A 19847-nucleotide genomic window follows, 5' to 3' on the forward strand; every position below is an offset into this window, starting at 1 on the left:
TCCAGGTGGTAGCGGGGGTCTTGATCGTTTTCCATTTCGAAGATTCCTGATTGTGTCCAATCTTGAGGTCTTCCTCTCCCTTTCGCTGGGATGTCCATCCATAGCATTGGCCGCTGCAACTGCTTCCATATGGTACCCAACCCTTCACGCATCGTACTCATTCATACATTCATTCATTCATTCATCCATTCATCCATCATCATTCATACAAGCGAGGTACAACATATATAAGACAGACAAACAGTGGGAGTAGTGGGGGGGAAGGGGATCACACTAATAATCCGTTAAAAAGATAGTCTTTAGCACTCGTCGTTTAAAAATGGCGAGTTCGTTGGCGTTCTTCATCAGCATAGTCCAGGACTCGTACACGTAGAGGACCGTGCATATCCTGCATTTCGTGTGTTGTTGGAGCACGATTACCCTGAACAATACGCCTTCGCTGCTTACGTCGTTGTTCGAAGTTACGATCGTACTAAGGTTGCAGAACTCCACTGCTACCTCGAGATCGTCGCCGTCAACTGATACTCTGCTTCCGACACGGGCTCTATCACGGTCAGAGCCTCCAGCAAGCAGGTATTTTGTCTTCGAAGCATTGATGCTCAATCCAATTCTATTAGCCTCGCGTTTAAGTCGGGTGTACTCCTCGCACACCGCCGCAGATGTCTGTCCGATGATGTCAATGTCATCCGCAAAGCCAAGGAATCAAAGAGATCGGGTGAAACCTGTGCTTCGGATGTCACAACTCACGCTTCGCATGACACCCTCAAGAGCGATGTTGAACAGCCAATCTGTGCCCTGAGATTCCGTCGCCTTGTTTCAAACCCTGGTGAGATTCGAACACTCTTACCTTGCACTGCACCCCGTCTTCTCTCAGGGTCCCAGGGAATCCGTGCTGCATGGTATTCCATAGACAATGAAGGGATCGTGCGTAATGATCTGGTGCTTACGAAATTTCTAGAGGATCTGCGGTAGATTAAAGATTTGGCCGGTGGTCGATTTGTCTTCAACAAATCCAACTTGGTAGCTTCCGACAAGCAAGTATATCGTATTCGGGACAGGATCTTATAGGCAGCATTCAGGACTGTGATGACCCGGAAGATAGAACAATACATGCCTTTTTGAACGCCGGGTGTATGACACCCAGTTTCCACCCGTCCTAACAATCAGTCGATGCACCATGGCGGCCTACAGACACATTTATAGGCCCAGTACTCAAATACCTTTGGTACCGGGATTTAAACTCTCTTAATCGCGAAGCCATTTTAGCTGCTTTTGAGAAGATGATGCTCTTCTCTCTTCTGCTTTTGAGAAGATGATGCTTCTGATGATGAGTTTTTCCCCATAATTGTCGAAGGACGATGGTTGGTTCCGCTACAATGACGAGCTCTATGGCCGGAATTACGGATTCGTAGACGACCGCGTTGGATTGGTAGACGATCAAGGATTGTTGCAGCTAAGAGCTTCTGATAGGTAAGTGTGTAAGAGATTTATCAGCTTTTTAAACAATTACATGATTCATTTTGTGCTAGGGCAGTGATGTCAAACTCATTTTGGCTTGCAGGCCTGTTTGCTAACAAAAATTATCTTACGGGCCCGTAAGATCTAAAAATATCACTTAAGTTATCATTAATAGTAAAGAGCTTTTAAATTATATTGTATTGTATACTGTATGTAAATGTTTAACATTATAAATTTCCTGACACCTGCATGATTTTCCTGACACCTGCTTTCTCTTAACTTTTGAATATTAGGTTTCATTGTGTGGGTGCAAGCAACTTTTAATACACTATTGAGATGATTTTGTGATAATCAGGAACGCATTTTGTTTTTATTCTTATTCATTTCCGAAAAAAGCTGTTCGCAAACATATGTTGTACCAAACATTGAGGATATTTTGGTACCAAATACGGGAAAAATTCATGCACGTCAAGTAAAATAAATTTCTCTTTAATGTTCGTATATTTTGCAAATCTATGAGTTCTAGTTGATATTTTTCAGGAACAATTGAGGGATCTTTGGAATGGAACGGTGAATGAATAATACTGAACTCTACTTTAAGTGTTGTAGACGCTGTGGCCAGAGCTTATCCGCACACTCGATGCTATCTGGGAACTGACAGCATCCTATGTGTAGCGGATATAGTCGTCTCGGTCGCGCGCACGCACGGACGGTTGCATCCTTCAGCGAAGCGGGGATTAAAGGATTTCTTTCTCTCGGCACCCGGCACCCAGCACGGACAATGCACGCGCGCGCGGCTTGGATACCCGTTGTTAACGTTGTCCCTTTTTTATTGTGTTGTGTTAAGTGTTAAGTTTTAACGTGTCTAAAATAAATAAGTTTTATCCCAAAACACAAAATTAAGTTTTTGAAATATTTCGAATCTCTTTTCTAACTCTATTGTCAGCTCATTAATTTTCTCTATGTATAAATTTTTGTTCAAATTAATGGTATTCAGTGGTAATGTCCGATGTTTCCTAAATGCTAAAAATACAAATTATTGTTCAATTTTTTCGGCTCGACCTCAGTCCGATCTATCCGGAATCAATGTTCTCGTTATTCTTTTGCGGGTCGGATTCAAAGACCTCGAGGGCCGGATCCGGCCCGCGGGCCGTATGTTTGACATCTCTGTGCTAGGGTTTCATTAGTGATACAATGGTTCTACATCAATAGGGATTCTCTAGTCGGTGAGGCTTCCCTAGCCGGTGAAGCTCCATTCTCCAGCGATTCTTGATCGTCGAGGGCCTCCTGATCGGTGGGATCAGGACTCCGCCCCTGGGTTATCCGCCATCGCTATCCGGTTGGTTCCTCTGCCATCGATAGAACATTTTTTATCGATCCATCGATCCTTTCCACTTTCAAGGTCATCTTATTGTGTTCGGAGGACTTTTAAATGTCTATGAAAAGTAACACGGAGCAATTAACTTCGCCGCATAAATTCCACCTATTCCCCTAAGGAAAATGAATCTACGGAAAAATAATCCTGCCAAAATTATCTAAGTTCCAAACGTATTGAAGTATTGATCGGATATGATCATGGTAGATAACTTCAAACAACCAATCTCCCTGGCACAAACCATTTTGGAGTTATGGTAACGTTATTCCAGCAACATTGAGTATAAAACACTAAATGATTAAGAATTATATAGATGCAATGGAAGATAACGTTATCATGCTGTTAGAAGACATAATCATTGAAGTGTAATTCTCATCTCATTCTCATCGTTCATTGGCTAATCAGACAAACCATCAGCAGCACAGCTGATTGATCAATTGGGTAAGCTACTCAACCGTAGTGTTATGGCCGAGCCGAGGATGTACGGAAATAAGGATGAGCGATTGCTCGGGCTTCCACGTGCTGGAACTCAACATGGAACTCTGAGAAGATTCTCAGCGCAATCTCAAGACCGAATCACTCTCTTGATCTCCGGCAGTCGAGCGAGACGGTCACGGATGCGCAGGAGCAGGAACAGGAGATCATAGTATAAGCAAACTAAGCAGATGCTTGGGGCTGCGAATTTTAATTGTTTTTTTTTATCAGAGTCAAAGTCAGAGTTTAAGAGTATGTTTATCTTGTATTTTTTACTTCATTTTATGTCCGCCATTGTACTCGGTTCAAGAGTGATCGTGCTTTGGTAAGATATTTTCTTTTTCAATAGCCGAAGGCAAAACCGGATTTTACAGAAAGCGGACTAAGCGGACTGCGGGGAGTTTGGACCTGACAACGAACTTAGAAAGAACGACCCCCAAAGTGTAATAAGTAAAAATTTAATTTTACTGCTAAATGTTTCATGAATACTGTGGACTCTTGTTCCGTTGGTTATCGAATCGAATAGTTGGATGAACGCAGCCTTTTTTTGAAAATTGGCTGCGTTCGTTCAAATGTCGTATATGCACTATGGGATGCAGTAAATCTAACCAAATAGCGTCGTGACAGATGTCATTCGGAGCTGTCAGAGAAGGAAAAGAAAAAAGTTCAGTTCTACACACTTTGATCAGTGTGCGTGGTTTGGATTTTGCAAATAAGTTTATCTGAGCCAAGTTTTTTGCTCGTAAAAGCATCCTTTCCCTCGGTTTCCGTACAGTGTCTCGGTTTTCTTGCGAAGCAAAGACGCCCAGCAATGGATTTTGCCAAACTCAAGGTGGCCGACCTAAAGGCCGAGCTGGCGGCGAGAAATTTGGATACCAAAGGAGTGAAAGCGGTGCTACTGGAGCGCTTGAAGGAGGCGATCGAACGCGAAACCAACGCGTCCGCCAACGTCGATTTAAACAGTCAACAACAGTATCTGGCACAGCAGCAGCATCAACAACAACTGCTACTGCAACAGCAACTGCAAGCGCAGCAGCAATTGCACGCCCAGCAGCAGCTTTTTATTCAACAGCAACAGCTTCAGCAGCAGCTTCAACAGCAAAATGCTCCCGTTGCTGAACAACAGCCTCAAGAGCAGACGATTGAGGATTTATCCATGTCAAGTGAGTATTGTGGAAATGGGATCGATAGCTAAAACATACATGCAGTTAGCGCGTATTCTCCGTTCCCTGGTGTGTAATCAGAGCTGTGCGCGGATAGCGCGCCATTTTGTTTGTGAAGGGAAAAAGTTGCTCGTTCCCGCTTGCGCGTCCAATCGTCCATCTCGCTCTCGCTCACACTACACACACACCAGTGCAATTTTTAAAGCGCCCTCGTGTCTCTTTGGTGTCGGAGAAAGTGTGCGTTAACACGGTTGCTGGCGAAGTAGGCGAAGTTTGTACTCATTTCGCGGTGTGTACAAATGTTGCGGGAATAAGAATCGGAACATACGTGTAAACAATTCAACGCACGGAATAGGCGCCTCGATTGGCTTGTTTTGTTATGTTCGTAGTTATCTTCGCTTCATTTCTAATATTTTTATGTTTTATGTTTTATTGTTGAATAAAAACGACACGATAATGCAACCAAAATATGAGAAAAATTAACAAATTAAAAATGAAAAATATTTCTGCTTTTAGGTAAGCGAGTGGAAACACCGGTCCGGCGACGTAGCACCAGACGTTCCATGACACGATCGCCTTCTCCGCCCAACAGTTCAGCGGAAAACCCACACGCATCGCTTATGGGAAGTGCTCGAAAGCGAGGTCGATCGCGCTCCATGACAAAATCGCCTTCACCGCAGCGAACTACAAGCGAGGCACCGCATCTTGCTTCCGTACAAGAGGAAGAACCGGAACCAGCGGTCGAAGCAACTGATCAGCAGCGATTAGTAACTGTTGAACCTACGCCTGAAGCAGCTCAACCTCAAAAAGACGATACCAGCAACCAGCAGATAGCATCCGACGCCGAAGCACCTGCCGCTCCTTCACATCAAGAACCTGCCGAACAAGCGGAAGTACCCGAGCCAACTCCGGCTGCAGCCGTACCATCCGCAATGGAGGTTGAAGAGTGTGAAGCTGTTGTGCCGCCGGTAGAAGTGGTTGAAGCATGTAACACAGACAAAGAGCAGGTTACGTTGCCCGTGGCTGATACGACAGAATCTGTCGCGGCAGAAAAACTGTCCTCAGAGAACGACTCGAAAGAGGATAATAAGAAGGTAGAAACGGAAGAGTCTCCGGCAACTGTGGCAACTAGTGAATCCGATCCGAAGCCTGCCACCGCTAGCGCTGGGGAAACAGGTGCAAACGACAAAGCAAAAGCAGCCGTTACAAAAGCCGAAAAGAAGCAATCCGCTCAGCAACAGGCTCAGAATAATGTGATTGAATTCGTCACAGAAGAGGTAGAGCCACAGCTGCCGACGGAAGCTGAAAATACCTTCACGCTAAGCTGGTGTAAGTACTATTAAATAACTTTTATGGAGACTGAAGCATTTAAATCATGACTGTTCCTTTGTTTCCTTATTACAGATGATTCCGATTTGAATTTGACCATCGATGATAAAGATCTGCTATCTGCAAAGCCACTTTCGGACGGTATATTTGGCTTAGTTTGGGCCGGTGTTCGTGCTAGCCATGGAGTCACTGGTGGAAAAGTGTTCTACGAGGTATTAGTAACAGAAGAACTGCAACCAACGACCAAATCACCGTTGGTACCGGAAGGCGAAACACCAACACCGGAAATGCGAATAGGCTGGTCCACGTTGCTGGACAGCAAACGGCAACTTGGCGAAACCGAGCTATCCTACGGATACTCCAGCTGCGGAAAGAAGGTCGTCGGTGGCACTTTCGAGCAGTACGGTGTACCGTTCGGCAAGAACGACGTTGTAGGCGTTTACCTGGATATGGAAACGACACCCTGCCAGATGCTGTTCACAGTAAACCGTGTACGGCAAGGAGATGCGTTCGAATTCGACAAAGAATCGTTGAGCGGAAAAGCATTGTTTCCGCACGTGTATGCGAAAAATCTAGCGTTTAAAGTCAACTTTGGCACTGTGGCAGAAGGTTTTCCCTTGACTGAGAAGAAATCAGCTTCCACGGATAAACCGGCAACCGAAGCGGAAGACAAAGATGCAAAACAAAGCACCGAATCAACGGTATCCAAGGACCCGGCAGCAGACGAAAGTGCTGCGAAGGAAGAAACAAAGGCGGATGATGCCGCGAAGGACGAAACAAAGGCGTCTGATGCTGCTAAGGAAGAAACAAAAGCGGATGATGCAGCTAAGGAAGAAACAAAAGCGGATGATGCTGCTAAAGAAGAGCAGGATGTAATAATGGAGGAAACAGAAAGTACGACGGCCTCCAAAACAGATGAATCCGCTGCTGAAAGAGTACCTTTTGACGAAGAGTTTAAATTCTTGAATTCGTTTGTGAAGCAGGATGGAGCTTCCGTTGTCGAAGGCTTGAAGGGACCAGCGTCTAGGGATTGCTGCGAGGTAAGTAAGCTGATCCGCTGATGCGTTTATTAGCGCCTCCCAGAGTTGGTTGTCATACGGTTTTGTTCGTTTTCTTGCAGCTTGTAATGATGATTGGACTTCCGGGTAGTGGCAAAACCACCTGGGTACAAAACTATCTGAAGGAAAATCCAGAAAGTTCATTTACATTACTGAGTATTGATAGTTTACTGGAGAATATGAAGGTAAGCAAATAACGTTGCTGATGAAAGGAAGCATATGAGATACATTTACTATGTTTACCAGACCATAGAAAAACCATTAGAAAGATTAGCTACGCTATTTCAATCGATAAAACAACTTTCAATTGGTTTAGTTTGGGTCCCTTGGGGAAAAGCAGCCAGATTCTGCACTGTTTCCATACCTTGATCATGGTCATCGGCTTGGATTCGACACTTTTCTGGTGTTATGTTTAGCATTTACGATTTATTTCTCAAGACGCTTGGATATTTAATAACTCCTTAACTAAAAAAATTCAATCTAAGTACTCACCCTTGTATGAGAAACAAAGGTATCGTCAAAGTATGAAAAAAGGGCCGAATCTGACTAAGTTTTAAAATGATTGGAAATAGTGTTATCAATTGAAACAGCGTAGCTAAAATAATGTAATGTATGCTTTGTTTGTACTATTCTTGTGCCTGTTCTATGGGCTGTTAAATTCCGTATTAACCGTTTTACTTTCCCGCACAGGTGTTGGGTAAGGCACGAGAACCTTCGAATACTCCACAATGGCAGAAAGTCGTTGAGCAACTGTCTCGTAACATGGCACGCTTAATCGAAATAGCATGCAAGCGCCGAAGGCACATCCTCATCGATCAGGTATGTGGATAACGTGATGATTTTTTGTGGGTAAACTGATAACACAACTCTTTAATTGTGTTTTTTTTCTTCTCTCCCATAGACCAATGTGTTTGCATCGGAACAGAAGCGCCGCCTGAAAGGTTTCGGTGGATTTAAGACCCGTCGTGCGGTGGCGGTTGTACCGAATCTGGAGGAGTATAAGCGACGGTATGAGCTAAAAGTTGCCAAATACGGCAAGGAAGTACCTGAAACGACTCTTAATACAATGAAGGGTAAGTGTACTTGTAACGCGATCCAAAGCTAACGGACCAAACATGTAGCATGTTGCTGATCACCTGACTGTCTCGTTATTACAGCAAACATTTTTGTACCATTGTCAGTACAAAACTGGTACACGGAAATCGTATATACCGAGCTAGCGGAAACGGAGGCACAGGAGTTGATTAAGAAGATGAACGAAGAAGGGCGCAAATTGCTACCACCGCGAAGAAACCGTGCCAATCAATCGAACCGGCAGAAGCACAACAACAACAACAACGCCAACAACAGCAACTACACTTCTCGCTGGAATCATAATCGTCCGCAGGGTGGTGGACAGCAGTACGGTAAGAATCGGTACGGTAATAATGCGGGAGGTAGTGGCGGAGGATATAACCGCTACGGTGGAAACAAATCTAACGACGCAGTCGGTCAGTACGGACACCATCGTTCTGGAGATTATCGAAGCGGAAATGGGTACGGTCGTCGGGACGATCATCATCAACATCGTGGTGGCAATTACGGTAGTGGCGGAAATCGGTACGATTCCTGGAATCGTAACAGTGGAGGAGGCGGTGGAGGGTAAGAAAGCAGCCGATGGGGGGAGATTAATGCATTGAATGCTAATCGGTATTTGTCTCTGTCTAGATATTACAACGATCGTGGATATTCCAACCGTGGTTACAATCAACAGCAGCAGCAGCAGGATCATTCCAATAACCGATACGATGCACGTCGCCGTGATCGTCGGGGTAAGTTTTAAACAGCCCGTTTTTTTTTTTTTTTGTTAAAAGTTTGTAACCTTTGCATTACATTGTTTCGCATTGCAGGATACAACAATGGTTCAGGGTGGAATGCACAAGGAGGGCAATCACAGCAATGGAACAATAGCTATCCTAAATCGGGCAGCTCGGATTCCTGGTACTTATGGTGGCAGGTGAGTGATCGATAACATAAACTACAGGCCTCAGTGTTTCGCTCTTTTTTAACGCTGACAAAGAATGTTTGGATGTACATACAAAGCGCGTTGTAGGTTAGATTTTTTTTTTTACATGAATAATTAACGTAACAATTAAAACATCGGTAATGCTTACGATTGCTATAGATAGCGTTGAAAAATATTGCATGATTTCTCAACGTAATCTTGCTGATCTTTGTCTTAGATATTGTTGAATCCGTCTCATAGTTCGTTGTCGGCTTCCCAAATAATTTTTTAAATCGTGTTTGGGATTTTGAAGCTTTCCTAATGTTGCAATAAATATAAGTTGTATTTATACTTAACATCATCTTCCATCTAGACTGGCGAAGCTTGGGTAAGGGAAAATTTCCTTGGATTATTGATTTCTAAAACGCGTATTTTCGATTTGCTTTAGGCAATTTTAGGTTATGGAAAAAGCGTTTTTGATCTTATCCATTTTTCTCCACAACATTTATTATATGACATTTTATGGATAAGATACCACATCTTCAATGGATACGCATACGTATTTTGAAGGATTCACAATCATACAGTGGAATTTTGAACAAAAAATTGTACAATAGCGTTAGAATAATAACAATTTTTATGCTGTACTCAATCTGCATACACGTACATAATTGGGCACGTGAAGCTCCGGTAAGCTGGTCATGTCTTTAGAATGACACCAAATCACCCAGCCCGTGAACAACATGAACAAAAGGGTCATGATATGCCGATATTGAGATGGAGTAATACTATTGATGCGATGCCAGAAAACCCGGAATAATGAATTGGCAGACGATGGCGCAAAACCGTGAGCGGTAACAAGGTATGTTACGGCAGGCCAAGACCGCAAACCGATTACGGCTTCTGATAAGAGAAAAAAGAAAGATATTCTGTTCGTCAAAACTATCATCAGTTTTCGTGAAGAACGTTTTATTCTCAAAGCCCTCGTTATTTTTTTGTTCTCAAAAGAATTGTAGCTTCGAATTAGATTAAAAAGAATTTCCAAAGTTTCGTCAAAAAACTGTGATGCGGATTTAAAAATATAACATAAACCGTTAATCAACCGTTGGATTGATTATAAAAATATGTGGGAAAGCATTGCAAAAATCTGGGATATTATGTAAATTATATAGACATCAGCATTATTAGAACGATATGTTTCTCGAATTTCGCATTGCAAAATGCGCCCTACAACCGCCAATTCGTATGTGTTTGTGTGTACATTCAAACACATCAGCTACCGAATGTTAAATGACGAAATATACGCGCGTACTACAATGTCCATCTCTATGTTGCTGTGCATTTAGGATCATTAACGCCACTGAAGGAAGGCATACACGCGCGCATAGTGCTTTGAACTGTGCCCTCCCCCTCCCGAGGATTAATAGTTATAGTGTAACACGCCACACACTGACTGACTGAGCGAATGAATGATCCTATCCAACCGAAACCGATGGAGAATGGAAGCGTTGTTTTAGCGTGTTATTATATTAGATGTAGATGCGTGTTTACTACAACCATTACTACTGCTACTACTATTACTACTACTACTTCATCATTCGCGGATTTGCGTTTTGTTTTAGTTAAATAAAAGCTGCGCTCAGCTCGTCATTAAGTTTTCCACCCTTCACCTTCCCTCACGCTATCCTTCAATCAAGACCAACGACGACGACATCTTGCATGTGTCGCGAAGGGTTTCGTACGACACACGGAACTCGTAAAGTAAAACAAAACAGAGTAAAAGGTAGAGAATATGGACATTACATGATAACCATCCCCGCACACACTGCAATGTTCAACCGTATCTGTGTTCATCTCACACATCTCCGCCAGACGAGCTTTTCATAATCAACAGCACACGAGTCTCTCGCATCGTACCATCATCATCCTCATCAGTATCAGCATCATCGTCATCATCACCGTCACCATCACCAGCCCTCTAGAGTCAGTCAACTTGAATTTCTCAATTTATTTCGGTGTACCTATTGCGTGAAAGGGGAGCTCTACCGATTACTTATTTGAAACGAAGAAGGAGAATGGAAGAGATAAAGAGAGCATATGTATTGATATGCAATAGAGAATTCAACACACCAACAACCAATGAAATGTCTGTCAACCTGTGACTCCAACTTTCTTCCTGTCCATCGTGACAGTGGAAGGTAAGAGGATCATGTTGTGATACAGTATCTTTTGATGTTTGCCTGTTTAGTTTCGTTATCTTATCTATTATGTGCAATGCGTTGTATAAGTTCCTTGAAGCGTTATAAAATCAAGATCCTAGCTGCTACTAACATTGATCAAAAAGCACAGCAGAGCGGACCATCTCATATCATTTATATCTGGTTGATCAAGACGCCATGCTTCTTTTCACGTACTGTTAGAGTGTTTTCCGTTAATTCAAGTGTTTTGCGTGTGTGAGTGTACATGTGTGTGCGTGCGTGCGTGTGTGTGATCAGGAGTATGTTTTAAAAGTGGTGGTTGCTTCCTCTGTTCTCTCTCTCTCTCTCTCTCTCTCTCTCTCTCTCTCTCTCTCTCTCTCTTTCTCTATACGGTAGAATGGGCTTAATGACATCCCTTGCAACATATAAAGACATACCTTACCATCAACATTATTGTTTTTGTTCGCTTTTACTTATTATCGTAAGTTGGCAGTGATGGCAATGAACGATATTAACAACTGTTTTTCCTCTATTATTATTTTGCAGTCCAACCTGAACAACCTGCTCGCACCGAATAGTGGTAGCGCGGATGGGTCAGCTGCATCCTCGTCCCAGTGGAATCAGTATGGCAACAGTGCGCATCAATCCTCCTCATACGGAAACTACAATTCGAAGGGTTAGGGCGCTGGTTGCAATAGTATGGGATAAAGGAAAATCATCAACCTTACTACCGAAGCAGCTCTTTGCAGGAGGAGTTTTTTAAAAAAATAATTTTTACAATTGAACCTGACCTATCTTTAACGTAGTGTAAATGAATTTAGTAACTTAGATGAATTTTCTCACCCACACACATACACACACAGAGATAAAAACCACACTTTAAATCACAACTACTGCTTTTACCACACATGACATTGCATTCGTACGTGATAAGGGTTGTAGGAAGGTTCTGTTAGGCACCTCTAAACACAAACCAATAAGAAGGAAGGAAGACACTACACACGTACCACTTTCTCACATGGTTTAGGCAATGGGTGTAGTGAGATAAATTAAACAGCACGAAATTACGATAAACTAGGTAAAAGAACGGCCGTGTGTGTGTGCAAAGTCAGGCGGTGGAGACACTGGTAATTTATGTGTAATATGTTTGTTTTACAATACCTAAGAGAAAGCTCGATGTTCAACATTAGTACGGTAAGAAACGGATACTGGCAGACGGATTTTTTTTTTTAGTTTTTGGTTGTTTAGAATAATCACTCAAGGGAAATAGAATGGCAGTGAGATTTTGAACTTTCTTTTATGTTTTTATTTGAAACTTTCCTTTTTTGTCTTCTTTTAGTTCCTGCTTTTCAAGAAGAAGTCATTTCGTTTGTATATTTCCGATCGATTTCCTTTTTTAAGTGCTGTATTCTTTGCTTTAAACCAATCTTTTTTTTTTTTGAAAAACTGAGTAATAATAAGATTTTATTGTACAGCGCTAGTAGATGGTGCTACAGTGAACCCCAACGAGAGCATGAATGAGAGGAGGGTACGTTCGGAAACATTAAGCGGTTTAGAAAATAACATTATCCAGCGAGAGATGCTCGTTCGGGCATGTTTAGTTCATACATTTTGTTTTCCACTTTTCATGCCTTCACCGTACATCTTGGCGTCTGTTTAACAATGTAAGAGATAGTATTGAAAGGGAAAATGGTCACAGACGACGACAGGTCACTTACTTTACCATGGTACTACTTTACCATGGTACTGAGTCTTTAGACTTGTCATGATTGAATGGAACGGCATAAATATAAGGATAAAGCGAGAAATGCGTTGTGTACTACCCAGACAACACGATTGTATCATCCATACGAGTAACACTCTATAAATTTGGCGTGCGGTTAACCCATTAAATTAAATTCATTCTTACAAGTATCTAAGGTTACGAATGACAAACCCATGTGTAATAAAGAGTTCATAAATGAAATGCTAAAATTAGTACTAGATTGTTTGCAAAAGGTTTGCAAAGATAAACAAAAGCTAAACAAAAACAAAACAAAAAATACGGAACGGACATGTTCTGCAAAAGATAAGAAAAAACCCCTTTTTATTGCCATTTACTGACATTGCAGTACAACAACAAAAACAGATACACAACTAAAAACAAACCCTCTCAACACCCAACTCTGTCGCTATCTCTACTGTCTATACTTAAGGTACAAATAAATGAAAACTGTCCATACGCTAATTCGGCACCCACGGAGTTGTTGTGCTGTGTATTGAAAGGTGATCCGAAATTATGTGATCTTAAACGTTTTCTAACTTCATTGGAAGTTAGGAGGAAGATTGATGATAGACTGGAAGTAAAGTCTTCAAGAGGGGGATGTGCGGATGGCTGCTAATGTAGCCAATGTCATCAATATTGATATTTCCTAGGGTGTGCAAATGATCATTTCCGTATCTTTGAACATATTTTTACCTCAGATCAATTAATACTACTCTATATGTTATTCCAGTCAAAAGAAACAAGATGTTAACATTTTGTAAAAACTTCAAACCTCCAAGTAATTATGAAGTAAATCTAATTCATCAAAAGAAAATAGCACATCGTCTAAAAACTAACAAAAAATCAAAGGAATTTTTTCTCTTCTTTATAGAGACAACAGTGTCCGTTTCGACACCCCGCACCAACGGCATGAATCAATGCTACAAATACTACATTGGCTGCGTTTTATGCTTCTTGTTGTCTCAATCAAGATGCTCAGGCCGAAAATAATTCGCTTTCTGACCCATATGAACCTTCCTTCCCGACTGGATGGTACGATACACGTGCGAGAATATGGGTTGAATGTGTTAAATTGATCCTCTTTGCAAATCTTGTATACACTCTAACGCCATTACCGACGTTCGGCGGCACCATACCAGACCATATGTGCTCGGGTAGCATTGGCGTTATTGTTTCGGAAAACAAATTATGTTAGCTATCAGGTCTTTAGCGCACTGTGCACACCCACACACACACACACACATCTTATGCATACAATCAATGTGGGGCGGCGTATATTGGGGCGTGCTTTGGAGCGTAAGCAAATATGTTGTTGCCCGTTTCTTGACCCATTCGTGCGGAATAGCACCAGCCAGAATCATGTTCTGATGTTTGATAAATATACAAAATTTAACATGAAGGATAAAACCTTGGTGCAACTAATGTAGAGAGAGAGAGAGAGAGAGAGAGAGAGAGAGAGAGAGAGAGAGAGAGAGAGAGAGAGTTTATACAATTTTCATTTCGTTTGCAACTCTGTGAACGATACGAGTCATAGGAAAAACCTACAACTTTTTTCGATCAAATTGTTTCTACTAAAAAAGTCATCAACTTTTTTAGGTGTTTTCAACAAAAATAAAAACAAATATGCGATTACCTGCCTTACAAAATTTCATATTATAAGTGTTTTCTCCAGAAGAATGGTCATTTCACACATCACAATCCCGGTTAAAATTCGAAAACTGATCATTGATCCCTAAAAGGCCCGCATAATTCAACTCAATCATTTATTTTCACGGAAGAAGCCGGTAAGAGCGTTTAGACCAGACCGACTCTGAAAGGTGTCATGCGAAGCACGGACTTGGATATCCGGGGCACGTTTTTCAAACGATCTCTTCAATCCCTTGGCTTCGTGGATAATAACAGATGATCAGATGATAACCTACATCATCTGACATACATCTGAGTTGGATTGAATTGAAGATCAATGCGACTAACATAAATTATCAGCTTGTCGGGGGCTGTGGCCGTGATATAGCTCGACTTAGAAGCGGAGTATCGTTTGACCGCGACAACTTCTGCCAACTCTACAAACTCAACGACTCCAACAACACACGATATGTGAAATCATCTTTAACAACAGACAGATTTTTTTACTGACAAAATCAATGCTGGTTGATGATAAGAAAAGATTATACTATTTTGTACAATTGGCAGTTTTCTTTGCTGTCCCTGTCTTTGCTGGACACAATGTATCTGGCGAATGATATATTCCACAGATACTTAAACGAAATGTTTTGCTGTTAAAGGTGTATATTGACAAATATCTTACTTAAGATACATATAGTATCTTTGTTTCCGGCTCACGATCTAGAACGCTCCAATCGGAAGATCTGGCGAGTCAAATTCGTTGCACAATCATCATCAAGTTCGTCATTGTCTTTTCGAGACATAAACGGGCCGCAAACAGCTAAAACAATTAGCTTCTCTAAAATTTGACAAACTAGTATTCGTCTGATGTGACCATTCAAACACATGACCATTCGCAGCATCTTCTTCCAGCACGCATCTCGCTTCAGTTACACCTGGAGATCACCACAGCACACATATTCCAAGATTGACCACGTTCTTATCGATGGAAGGCACTTCTCGGATATCGTCGACGTAAGGACCAATAGAGGAGCAAACGTCGACTCAGATAATTTCCTGGTATTGGTTAAGTTGCGCCAAAAACTTTGCGTCGCCAATAAGCTGCGCTTTCAGCCTACCCCAAGGCTCAACCTAGACCGGCTGAGGCAAGCTGATGTAGCGAGCATGCGAGCAGAACGTAGAACACTACAAACGACAGAGGACAGACAGCAGATCCGGCTCTTCAAGGTCAAGAAGCGGAGTTTCGAAGAGTCGGACGAGCAACTCGCAAGTTCTACAGGATGTTGCTACAGATTTCGTCGGAAGCTACCAAGCTGAATTTATTGGAGGCAAATCGATAACCGACCAAATCTTTACTCTACGGCAGATCCTCCAAAAATGCCGGGAGCACCAGATCCCTACGCACCACCTGTTCATTGACTTCAAGGCGGCCTACGATACCATAGATCGGATCGAACTATGGAACACCATGCAGCAGTACGGATTTCCTGGGAAGCTGATACGGCTGCTATAAGTCACTATGGACGGGGTGCAATGCAAGGTGAGAGTTTCAAGCATGCTGTCGGAAACGTTCGAATCCCACCCGGGTCTGAGGCAAGGAGACGGACTCTCCTGTTTGTTGTTCAACATCTGGAGGGTGTCATGCGAAGCGCGAGCTTCGACATCCGGGGCCCGATTTTCACCCGATCTCTTCAATTCCTTGGCTTCGCGGATGACATCGACATCATCGGACGGACAACTGCTGAAAATACCTGCTTGCCGGCCGCCTCTGACCGTGATAGAGCCCGGCTCGGAAGCAGAGTATCAGTTGACGGCGACGATCTCGAGGTGGAAGAGAAGTTCTGCTACCTTGGTACGATCGTAACATCGGACAACAACGAAAGCAGCGAAATCCGAAGGCGCATTGTTCAGGGGAATCGCGTCTACTACGGACTCCACAAACTCCTGCGATCCAGAAGACTCCAACAACACACGAAATGCACGATTTACCTTACCTTGATACGTCCGGTAGTCCTCTACCGATGCACTCGCCATTTTCGAACGGCGGGTGCTAAGGACTATCTTTGGCGGTGTGTGCGAGCAGGGCGTGTGGCGAAGGAGAATGAGCCGGATTCATGCCCCACCAAGAAGGTGCTCGTCAGCGACCCGTTCGGCACGAGGCGTAGAGGAGCACAGCGAGTTCGTTGGCTGGAACAAGTGGAGTCTATCAAAAAGAGTCTCAAATCAACGATTGACTCCTAGAAGATGCTTCCCAATGTCTTCCCCTACTTGTCGCGTTTATCAATAGAACAACAGCACATATAAACAAAGGAGAAAAAACACATGAAAATATGCTTGGCTGCTTTCAGTTACACAATGAACGAGTTTATTGAGATTATTAAATGCTATTCAGCAAGCTGCATCTCGTATAACCAGATTATTTAATATGTTTGTTTTTCTTCTGTTGCTCTTGTTTCACTTTGTTTTTAGTTTACACTTCTGACTTCACGTTGTTAGTGCAATGCAGGTTTTCCATTGTTTTTTTTCTTTGTTTGTTTCGTTTTTTACTCTTGTGCTCTAAGCTTTTCGTCAACATGCACTCTGCTTTCGCCTTTCGTTTTAACACTTCTTTACAATGTATATAAACCCGTCAACAGCGAACTGATGATGATAAGATGGTAGTTGTTGCTATGGATGATATCAGCATCGCGCCTGTGTGTGTTTGTCTGTTTGCTTTATTCGGCTATTAGGTTAAACCCATGTGTAACTTGTCCTTTATCATGTTCACACTATTAAACTGCCTGTTGGCCTTCTTTGTCTGATCTGTATGCTTATCTGTTTCGATCTGTTTCAGTTTTGCTTGAAATGTCGCTCTTATAAATAACATCTACTTATTTAGTACTCTACGGTTTGCTGTTACTTTTTCCTTTTTCTCTCTCTTTTTTTAAATATAGATCACATTCACAGACCACATAATAAAATTATTGTATTAGTTGAATTTCCTAACCGTGTTTTGCATTCTACCACCAGCTTTGTCTTTGTCATCGTATCCTTATCCACTCCTCTATCGTGCACACCTTTCTCATCCTATCTTTTTGCTGATCATTTACAGATTTCGGATATTATTTCCTGTCTCTCTCTCTCTCTCTCTCTCTCTCCCCCTCGGTTTTCACCTTGTCTGATAACCAGGTTTAGACTATTTTACCACAAAAACACAGAAACAAAACAAAAACACAATCTAACAAACCTTACGAACCCATTCCGACAGGTTCCCGGTACCTTTTTCCTATGTCATTACAATGTATTTTAAAATGTGTTAGACAAAAAACCCAAACATTCTTCCACAGGCGGTCAACCGTTATTGGGCGAACCTGCCTTCTGTTAAGTTGTTGTTGTTTTAAAAATATTTAGCTTCACTTTATTTTCGTACATGTATGTATATATATATGTATATTTTTATGGTAATAATAAAGGTACACATACTGCCCTTAAACATCAACGCTGGTTGGTTTCACACTTTTTTAAGTTTCAAGTTTTAACTTATACGCTTTGCTCTGTTCTCTTTACAAGTGGGTTTTCGGTGTGTGTGTGTGTGTGTTTCTAGATTTATAATTTGTCAGTATTTATATGCTTCTTGCTCACAGTACTGACAGTTTTCTTTTTAATTTAATTTAACAAATCAACAACTACTGCTCGCTTTCTGGACGATGGATGACGTAAGACGACGGATCGTTTTATATTATTAATATTTGTTTTGTTAGTTTCCCGCTTTTTTCGCAACTTTGCCCCCATGGTTCTTGGCCACAGACACACACACACACGTGCATACATACATCCATACACCAGCCACACACACACACACACACACACACACACACACACACACACACACACATACGCACAGATACATCAAATTAAACCGAATCTAGTTAGAAATGTTCTAAAATATTTCATTGCTACTGGCGATACCGACCGCGAACACCATCGAGAGATTTAAAGAGAGATTCACCATACGTGTGTAATGTTTATTTGTTTATTTGCTTTACCCATTGTGTTGCGTATGTGTGTGTGTGTGTGTGTGTGTGTGTGTCTGTGTCTTTGCGATTTTTATTTGTTTGTACCGTTTTTTTTTTTGTTTTGTTTGTTTGCTCTGCTCTGTTGCTTTGCTGTCGCTTGGGTCAAAAATCGGGTCCCGGTCCGCCGGTGCTGGACCATTCGCACAACGAACCAGTTACCTGTGCGGCTCTGTGTTCCTTCTGCCTTATCAGTCAATTTTAGGATGCTTTTGATGGTCAGTTACGTGCGACCTAACCACGCGATAGACAGCTATTGGCGCTGGGCGCCATAGTGGGCAAATTAACACAAGAAAATTGGTAATCCTTTGTAGGAACTTAATGTGCTTCAACACACAACATCCGGCATATGCACTAGGTGGTATTCTTTACGTGGGGAAATGTTTTCATACTCGAAACCAGGGTTGCCATATTTTTATCTGCTTTGTTGAATTAGTTTATTCCATTCCAACTTCGATGTTGTCATTAACACCTGACAAAAATTGTGACTTTTTTTAAAAGTTTCCTTGCTGGAGGTTTGCAACATTATTTGTAGCCAAATTCGACTGACCAGAACTAACTTCAAGCGTTGGATTAAAGCAGCAAAATTATCTGAAGCTCTGTTTGCTACACACTGACATAACATTTGTTGTTTTGTATAAATCTATCACGAGATTTGCGTTTCTTCTCCTCAGTCCTATAGGATAAATTATAAACATATTTCAAGTATGTCTTCTGGTCCGCAAAGGAACGCTGAGACCAACCAAGTTTTGTTTTCTTTCCTTGACAATCGGATGGGCCTATTTTCGAAGCTGCAAGTATCAACTTACACTCATACAGTGCATCAAACTTACCCATGGAGAGTTCTAGTACGACGAAACATGTGCTTATATTTATCTTTTTTCATACAAACAAATGTGCAAAGAGAGTTCTGTCGAGAAGATTCTTCGCAATATGGGCAAACAATTTCGACGGAACTGTATCTACTAAGAATATCGCTGACGATGATTTTTTTTATCTGATCTGAACGATATGTGATTCCAAAAAGACTGTGCAACTTTGCCTCATACGTGACCACCAAGATCACTTGATTGGCATCACTAAACTAATTCTCTTTTTGTGTTATGGTTCACAGCAGCAGGACTGTACTAATTGGCTACCAACCACAGATTCCCTCAAGTCATCAATGCGATTCAACTCTAGCTCCATAGAGTGTTGGAAAAAAAATGAACCTAACCGCTGCACGCCACCAACAAGAGGAACCAAAACCTATCAATATCGCATAGAGAATTGTTTGCTTTAAATTTTACGATGCAGATGGACACTTTATGGGAACGCTTGAAAGAGATTTCAAGCGTTTCAAGGTTCACCATAGTTATCTTGAGG

General features: G+C 42.0%; 1 protein-coding gene across 1 annotated transcript; it reads left to right on the plus strand.

Annotated features, from left to right (window-relative positions):
• The first annotated feature begins 3971 nt into the window (after window positions 1-3971).
• Window positions 3972-11743, plus strand: LOC126561476 (heterogeneous nuclear ribonucleoprotein U-like protein 2). Its single transcript, XM_050217648.1, has 10 exons — window positions 3972-4470; window positions 4987-5799; window positions 5875-6839; window positions 6920-7042; window positions 7548-7676; window positions 7759-7930; window positions 8015-8498; window positions 8565-8668; window positions 8747-8853; window positions 11586-11743. The coding sequence occupies exons 1-10, from the start codon at window positions 4119-4121 to the stop codon at window positions 11718-11720; spliced, it is 3384 nt and encodes a 1127-aa protein (XP_050073605.1). The 5' UTR covers window positions 3972-4118; the 3' UTR covers window positions 11721-11743.
• Window positions 11744-19847: the final 8104 nt, after the last annotated feature.

This window comes from Anopheles maculipalpis, chromosome 3RL (assembly GCF_943734695.1).
Source record: "Anopheles maculipalpis chromosome 3RL, idAnoMacuDA_375_x, whole genome shotgun sequence".
NCBI classification, from domain to species: Eukaryota; Metazoa; Arthropoda; class Insecta; order Diptera; family Culicidae; genus Anopheles; species Anopheles maculipalpis.